Source organism: Mastigoproctus giganteus, chromosome 1 (assembly GCF_048544385.1).
Source record: "Mastigoproctus giganteus isolate SK-2022 chromosome 1, ASM4854438v1, whole genome shotgun sequence".
Taxonomy (NCBI): domain Eukaryota; kingdom Metazoa; phylum Arthropoda; class Arachnida; order Uropygi; family Thelyphonidae; genus Mastigoproctus; species Mastigoproctus giganteus.
The window spans coordinates 225,973,626-225,982,508 of NC_143575.1; the positions used below are offsets into that span (position 1 = coordinate 225,973,626).

The window sequence follows — 8,883 nt, forward strand, 5'->3', positions numbered from 1 at the left end:
ATCTACAGATCCGAAAAATATTTTGGTTAGACAATTACCAGCATTGAAAACAGCAAGAACAAAACGTGAATTGTTGGACTCTGAAAACATCAAGCATGAACGAAATAGAGGCCTTCGAAATGTGGAGCTACAGACGCATACGAAAAATATTTTTGTTAGACAATCACAAGCAAGAACAAAAAACGTGAATTGTTAAGTTTAGTGAACAAGGAAAACTGCCTATCTGGAGATATCATTAGAAAGAAATAAATTGCTTCAAATAACAATAGAGGGAAGGAGGAAACTTTCATAGTTGAAAGAAAAAAAAAACTGGACTGGCAGATTTAGCTGAGGGTTTTTTCATGCGGCACAAGACAGGCGTATAACTTGGTGAAAGCCAACCTCCACTAGGAGATGGCATCAAAAGAATTCAATACAAATAACTAACAAACACTTACTCATTATGAATGTTAAAATTGAGTTTTACAAAGCCCACTGTATTCTTTCCTATGTTTACTTCACTTCTTAATAGGTTCCCAAACATATTGCAGACCACTGTTTTTATTCAGCTCCTTGCTGAAGTAGCACATGGAAGTTGAACACCAGACATTCAAGTGGAAAGGTCAGCTTTACTGCATCCGAAGACAAAGGACATTCTCGGATGGTGAGCCTATCCACCGATTACGAGATTCAGTCACTTGGGCAAAAATCGTAAACAAGAATCCGTAGAAATGGCACAATGATCAAGAATCTTCTTTTGGAAAAGATCTTTAGAGAGAAAACTACTTTGCACCAGTAGATCTGACAACTATTACATAAATGGTCATTTAAAAAAAGTGGAATGTCAGTTCAACTCCGCCGTCGTGATTTTTTTTATGAAAACCCCAAACACGAAAGGTATCAAAACCTATAGTACTTAGTACCGTGCATGGGTTGAAGGAGAAGTATGGGGGGGGGGGAATCCGGAAACTTCGCTCTAGAGGTTAAACATGGGTTTCACCACTTCAAGCCTCCAATAAGCAAAGTGGTGGTATTTCACCGGTTGATGAAAGTCATCTACCACCTATGCCTGTAGGTAGAAAAAGACCTAAACATGAAAGGCATTTCAGGTTAAATTATCGAGCGATTTGTTTAGAATTTTAGTTTTCAAAATGGGAGAAACCATTTAGATATAACTTGAAATAGTTAACCACTGAACTGCTAAATTATACAGAAGTTACATATTCAGAAAAGGGAATTAACCATTAAAGTTAAATGGTCAGTCCACCATTGACAAATGGTTTTAAAGCAGAGGTAAAGTTTTTCGGCAAGTCCAGAGATTTGGACAGTCCCAGATCGCCAACTGTTAATTCAAATTGAAGTTTAGTTTAAAAACTAAATTTAAGATAAAAAAGTTCGCATCTTCTACCACTAGAAGTAGAGCAGATTGGATAGCTGACAGCTCACTCTGTCGGTGAGGCATTAAGTACAGTTATTGTATTCTTACACGTCATTTGTTTTCGTAGCAATTCACCACCCCTTCCGTTCTACTTGGGTTCATTCGCAATTAAAGCGTGTACGCTACAAATGAACAAAGCAGAACAGTAAATAACTTCACTTTCGCAATGAAATTCCACCATCACGCATGGTGGACGTACTCAACGGAATAAGGCTAGCTTTAGATGATGTAAACAACTAGTGGGAAAACACGATGATTTTGCTATTTGCTCCTGTAGAGCATAAACACCTGTAGATGATATCTTCAAGGATGAGATAGCGATTAATCTCCTGCACTCTTACGACTGAGGGAAGGTCCGCACATGCAACTAGCTAGCCAAAAAATTTGGAAACGTCAATCTAGTTAATTGAGTGAACAGCGAATTTAACAAGCACTTGAAAAACTTCTTTAAATTATCACGTGGTATTGTAGACACAAGATCAAATGCACTTCTTGGGAAAAAGTTTTATTCACAACAGAAATATATACAAATGGGAACTTGTTAGTATAAAAATACTGTAACAGTTTTACGGCATGGCTGTACTTGCAGTGTGTCCATTCTGGTTGTAACCTGCAAAGAGAAAGTGGTTATATACAAAACAGAATACAAGTTCATATTTCAGTTGAAATAATTTCGCTCCCAAAAATAAAAGTTACGAACCCTCCTTGTATCATTTATCTCCACATTGTTAGATGAAATAACTTAAGCTAGGTTAGTTAGCATTAAACTTTACAGCATTATCTTAGGAAATGAACGCAAAATCTAAGAAATCAGATTGAGGTTTACCTTTCCGAGATACCACGTGAATATCTTCGTCCTCACCCTTTCTTTTTACGGATGTCGACAAGTCATAACTTTGTTCTGGCCAGTGTAACTCAATGAAAACCTTATAGATCCATGCTCCTAGGATTCCTCCTAGATGTGGTCCCACAATGGGTACCCAGAACCAGTTGAAGTTTCGTGTCCTGAAGAAGAGAATCAGATATTTTGTGGTAAGTTGACTTAAGTAGGAAAGTCACCAAGTATACATATTTCAAGAATGTATTATGGCTATGAAAATATAAAAAAAGTCTTAAGTCAACTAAGTGTAACTTACTTAAAGACTTGAAGGCCCCATCCAGCAATAGCTGTGAAGACACGAGGTCCGAAGTCACGGGCCGGATTCAACGCGGCTTGGCAATTGTATCCAAAAGCATACATGATACCGGTCAGAGAGAAGCCGATGACGAAGGGGCACAAACCATTGGATGTAAACCCGTTATTTGGATCAATGGCTCCACATATAGCTATCAGGAGAAGCATGGTTCCAATCACCTAATTAAATTAAGGTTCATTAAATCTTAATTTGAGGTGGATTATTTAAAGAAAGCTCAAAACTAAAGATTTATTGTTAGTTCTTTCGTACCTGGTCGAGCAATCCCAAGTTCGTAGATACATGAGCCTGAGGATAGGTTGCAAATACATTGGCGGTGCGAGTTTCATTCAGACTGTTCAGCTGCTGTGCAACTTCGTACAATCCAAAGGAATCTGAAAAGGAAAAAAACAAGCTTGAGAGAAGAATCTAGTTATGACGCAAAATAATTTTGGCGATAGCGCTTTTGGGATGAAGTACCCAGTGAAAAACTGACCTGCCGTTAAAATAAATGCATTAACTGACTACATTACGTCATCCCATCCCAGGTAGATTTTTATTAATCTTCAACACTTACTTGAGTAAACTGCGTAGAGGATGCAAGAAGCAACGAAAGCTCCCAAGTACTGAGCAAGGAAGTATGGCAGCACCTTTTTCCATTTACATTTGCCAACAGTAGCCAAGGCCAGGGTGACGGCTGGATTCACGTGACCACCTTCATAAATGGTAAAGACGAGTATAAGTGGTAAAAAGAATTGAGTGACGTTTTAAAACAGAAAACTAAAGTGACTAATGCTTACCAGACACTCCTCCCACAACTGAAATTGCCATCAGTAACGCCAATCCCCATGCAGCTGGAACAGCAACTAGGACAGTTTTGGGAGAATCTGCGAAAATGACTGCAGCGATAGAAGCATCTCCAATTAGCTGGAAAATAAATTAAAGACAATATTCCTGTTATAGTGTAATGAATAAAGTACTTAATTTTATACTTTATTTGCAAAAAAGTATTCTCAAAACGAATAAAGTGTGGATACTTTGATCCACTCAAGAAATTCAGCAAGAGCATGAAAGACTTGCTGTCCAGCTAACGATGCGGGGAGTTGGTATTAACAAATGCATGGCTATTACAGGGAGCCCTTAGCATGAGTACTCAATACTTTCAGAAAATTGAAGCATCATGCAGTCTGCAAGATACAGTCCATCTTACATACAGCAGCTCCTAAATACTAGTTCCACTAGCAACTTTCTCTTAAGTTTGCTGGATAACTTTCTGTAGTTGCCAAACTTATGTAGAATAGTCTGCGACCTTGGAGTTTCAATGAATGTTCAATTGCTCTTAAGTGTTAGTTTAAGGCAAATGTTTCTAGACAATACAAATGATTCATTGTGAACTGTCATCCCAAGAAACGTCGTACAACCCTCTGGCCCACAGAACACTTAAATTCGAGGCAGCTTCCCTCTTGTCTTACCGGCGGCGATCAACTGAAACTCCTGGGGTATCCGTTGGACATGCCCATACCACTGCAAAGAACGACGCTCCAAGTGATCCACTACATTTTCTCACAATGTTTCGTTTAATATCGCTATCATTTGGATTATTTTTCCTGTCGCATGTCTTGACTCGGCAACTCTTCAGTTGCCGAATAGTGCGGGCCTGGTAATACAATTATCTACATCTTGATTCGACTTACGAATAGACCTTTTAAGAACTTTATTCATGATATTGAAGTATCCACACCAGTTATCACGCGGCTTAATCAAATTCGATTCACTAAGAATTTCATTTTGCATTCATAAAATTACATTAGAATTTTCAGTTCGGTAAAATTGCCGATGTTAATATCACGAATACAAATGTCTTTTCATCAGTAGTAACGAATTTATTCAAAACAAAAAGCGGTTTTTCCGAAGTCCGGTTCCAGCTTCCTATGTTTTGAAAGGGATTTTTCTTAAGAGCTACTCTTTAATATGGAGTAGAGTATTAGGTAATTGTTCCCATGAACACCTCCAAGTACTTTGTTTCTTCTTTATAAAAGTACTACATTGAGTTGTAAAACAAGGAGCGGTACAATTAGTCATGCCGAAAAAGATAAAGGGCCACAGGGATGTCTTCGTTTGAGGCAAATGAAGATGCCTTGGTGGAAAGGCATCATCTTAAGTATTAGTATTGGAAATAGAACGCAAGGAAACAAAGCCTAACAGCCATACCCAAAATTTGGCGGTTCTTTCCAATTTGTCCAAACCTACCTTGGATTTATTCAAATGTTCCTTCTCTACAACACTAGGAAGTTTTATTTCGATCCTAGATCCTGTTGAAACCGCCTACCCTGATTACCGTCATTAACCACTCGAGGTTTTTTCAAACTCGAGCTAAACATGGTTGATTCTTCAATATCATTAAATTGTGAAGAAAATGGGCCAGCATTAATCTCACTTATCACATTAGTCCATGAAGAGCAACTAATCCTACCACCCAGCCATAGGAATTCCTAATGCCACAATATTTTATGATACTGTATCAAAGTTCATTGAAATCTAAGCAGATCAATTTTTGTATCTGATTCCTTGCTACAACCGTAGCGGTTAAGATTTAGCCAGACAGTCTCCTTTAACATGCCCGTCCGAGATTACCTTATGAATCCTATCAAAAGGATTTCATTACTTTAATGAAACCATTCTGTGAATAGAATGGACAGTCTACACTTATCCACCTATCCTTGGTACCACTCTTGTGAACAAGATATTTGCACGAAGTATGGATACTTATCCTGAATGGTTTCATGTGCATCAGCTAATATTGCGGCCTATACACTACATTTCGTTTGTTCTGCACTATTTGCTGGAAAATCCAGTTTCCAGAAGAAAAACCATGCTACCTTCGCCTGAGACCAACTAACTCTGCGACATTAAACGGAGTTCCAATCCCTTCGATTTGAGGAATTTTTATAGAACTTGTTCAACCTGGTGTTGGCAAATCTATGAACTGTGCTACGGGTGTGGCATTGTCCTGAATCTAAGGATGCTGTCGTTATTGCCAAATCATTAGCTATTTGTTTTGCAGCTTCTTACGAAAGCTGCCGATTCCATCTACCCCACGTGATCGGTTCTTTTAGTCGCAGTAAAATTCCTAATTTTGTTGTAAGTAATTTAATTAGAGTTGTATTTCAGCAATTCTTCACTTGCTATTAACTCAGAAGTTAATGGGTGAAAAGATGAAAATAGGTTTGCTAAGAATTGTGGCAAATGTCATTAATCATACTATTAACACCCAGTGGACCAAAGTAATTCTTTTTTAGCGTTAAATTAGAAAATTCTTGCAGCTTGGCATTTTCAGCACTTTCCAAAATCAGCCTTAGCGTTCCGAACCCTTGAGGTAACTTGGTTGCACACCTGAAACGCTTTTCACTTATTTGGATTTAATGACACAGGTTGACCCACCTAAATTGAAGTGGAATGGCATTATAATTACTCTTTGCGAAGAAATAAATTTTATTTCACTTATTCCTTTGAAATCCGCATCAGTATGATCATTGCCACCTAAAGGTCGCTTAACGCGAGTATTCTCGATACATGAATCATTGCTGATAACCCGATCAAGAACAGTTTTCCCCTTGTCTCCAACAAGGGAAAGAAAGCAGTTAACCAGCAAATTGATGTGCTTTTCTGAGTGAGCTACCAACCCAGAAATTCCAATCAATATCTGGAAGTTAACATTTAGATAATACAATAGTTTGTTTGAAGGACTTCAAATTTGGTATGCCTAAGAGGCAAGCGACTCTGAGGACAGCTCCTTTATATAAGCTGTAGATGGAAGAGATCCCGATGCATTTCGTGATACTGCCACTAGTCGCGACCGACTACTAGGGCAGAACATTGAAACAGAAAATACGGGAAATGGAGCGACAGGTGGATCTGCACCAATTGTTCTCTAATAAGACATCCGACTAGCGTTAGTGAATCATTCAACTATATGCGTCACCATGACCACTCCGAGATGTCCTAGCGGGACAGGAACTCGTTATTCCCACTTCGAAGAGAAGGCGATACTACGCGGCTATGCTCGCCATAAAAGATGGAGGCGTTGTCTAATATGACCGCAGAGAGACAACGTACAAGTTTATTAGAGGCTTTGTAACACTAGATTTATTCTGCAAAAAAAATTCGAACCATTCGTATCTCGGCCAATGCGTAAACTACTGGTAGAAGTCTTGTGCACGGGTGTTCCAGCGCATTTGAAATATTCAACGAAGTTGTGCAACAGTATCCAATAAGTTGCCTTTACAGTGAGGCTCTACAGCTTTACTTAAGAGTGATCTTTGCACTATTTCCAGTGAAGTGTAATTTGATCAGCGCAATCTTTCAACATCTTGAAAAAGACAGGTAACTTGTTCTATGAGGGAACAAGCGAGTTATCGAAAACCGAAGAACTCGCAGATGGTTTTAGCTGAAGTTTCCATCCCAGCGTTCCCGACTACAGTTACTAAGAAATAACTAAAGTTTAAGATTCGCTTCAGACAAGTCAAGGGCAGGTATTTTCTGCCTTTATGAAGAAATTCTTCGAGAAGAGAACACTGCATAGTTTCCAGCTAGACCTGCTGCAAAGGTTTACAAATGCTTCTAAACTAAGTACTCAATTAGTAGCTTCGAGTAACAGCTAGCGCACGTAGTAGTACGCTGTTATGTTTGTAAGAACATAACGTTAATTCAGATGGAGTTGCTCCAATGAAGCAAACTAAAAGTTTGCTTCTGATCTTCAAAAGACAGGATGAACCATACAATACGTTCTATTGTACAGTTAGAAAAGTTCTGTGCAGTTAACTAAAACTGCTATACTGTCTTTCAGTATAGATTTTATATATTTCTTTAAATATATAAAAGATCTGTAATAGAAAAGAAACAAGCAAAAACATCTAAAGTTGAGGCAACTCCAGCCGAAAAGGTAAAGTGAATTCATCCTTAACTATGCATAAGAGGCCATTAGAAGTGGATTTGGGTAATGCCTGTAAATACTTTTAAATAATCGATAATTAGCTCTTATTTAAAGGTTGTGGCTTAAAAACAGCCCCGTCCTACCGTTTTGTTGGATAGATAGAATCAGTAACCATGTAATAAGGTTATACATACATGGAGACTATCATTAAATACCTCAAACAAACATGGATTTGCTGTCTGTATTCGTAGTAAAACAGTGACAATGTTTCTCTAAAAGTGTGATTATCAAAGGAAGTTAGACATTAAATGAATAAAATTGTGAGGAAAAAAAAAACAGACAGCTTACCGTTAGTATAAAAGTCCCAAGAAATTCTGCAAGTGCTTCTCTTACCACATTTTTATGTATCACAGCTTTCTCTAAACAACCATCACACGTACCCATCTTTTACTGAATGATCTGTGGGCGAACACGATACCAAAAACTGTACTGCACATCCTCAATCTCTCAAAGGTTGTTTATATTCTCTGTGACAAATACGCCCTCTAACGCTAAAATAAGAAACAGCTCCTTTTTCATTTAACACCAATGCAGGAACGCGTATTGAAGGGGGGGGAGGGGGAAACAAATACCGTAGGATAAACGTTACGCTATTGGTGAGTTCCACGAGTAACCTTGACAACGTGCTACAAAACATGGTTCGTTTTATGGTTTGCGAATGATTAAAATAAATAAATAATTTTTTGTTTATACTCCGGAACGACCACATGGTCAGAGTAGATCACAAATAGACATAATACAAGAACAGCACCGTATTTAGTTGTCTCGGGGATTCTGTTACAAGAACAAGCAAAAAATAAAATAAAAAAATCAGTCTCTCATCATCGGGAAGGGCACGCTTGGATACATGCCATCTCCCAAGTTTAGGGGGGGAGGGGTGTGGATGTAAAAAGATCACACACTACGCGTTATCATAAGATATCCTGCAGCGTATGTTTACTACGAGATAATAGCCACGTGTAATATAATTAATTAACTACATTTATTAAGTTTAATTACGCTTGAAGATTGCGTAGGACAAACAATTTAAATTATTTATATACACTGATGTAGTCTGTAATAATACTACACTGCTCGACAAAATTAACAGAACAAAATGTTTTTTTTTTATGCATATTTTATTGTGAACGGTGTGGCCGAAGGCGAATACTTGATGTAATAGTCAACCTGGCATGAATATTACGAGTGTCCAATGGAAATCGATCTACCATCTTACAGAACCGCACATTATGCAAATTATTCATGCCAATCAAAACAGGGGTTGCGACCACAATTTTTTTTGGCTTGCTCAGTGGAACAGT

The 8,883-nt window shown here is 38.1% G+C and overlaps 1 protein-coding gene across 1 annotated transcript; it reads right to left on the bottom strand.

The window, feature by feature from the left end:
* Nucleotides 1-1,911: 1,911 nt before the first annotated feature.
* On the bottom strand, nucleotides 1,912-8,007 carry LOC150091563 (aquaporin-7-like). The gene is made up of 7 exons (XM_090384577.1): nucleotides 7,871-8,007; nucleotides 3,390-3,516; nucleotides 3,167-3,304; nucleotides 2,863-2,984; nucleotides 2,554-2,771; nucleotides 2,244-2,422; nucleotides 1,912-2,027 (listed from the first exon to the last, which is right to left on the bottom strand). Exons 1-7 carry the CDS (start codon nucleotides 7,964-7,966, stop codon nucleotides 1,984-1,986), a joined length of 924 nt encoding a protein of 307 aa, XP_090240703.1. The 5' UTR covers nucleotides 7,967-8,007; the 3' UTR covers nucleotides 1,912-1,983.
* Between the last annotated feature and the right edge of the window lie 876 nt (nucleotides 8,008-8,883).

Bases quoted from the DNA above. Each gene is read 5' to 3' on its own strand.
- LOC150091563 (XM_090384577.1), bottom strand. From the start codon at position 7,966: ATGGGTACGTGTGATGGTTGTTTAGAGAAAGCTGTGATACATAAAAAT. The intron at 2,772-2,862 runs GTACGAAAGAAC...TAATTTAATTAG, and splicing joins ACTTGGGATTGCTCGACCAG to GTGATTGGAACCATGCTTCT. The intron at 2,423-2,553 runs GTAAGTTACACT...TCTCTTCTTCAG, and splicing joins TGGGGCCTTCAAGTCTTTAA to GACACGAAACTTCAACTGGT.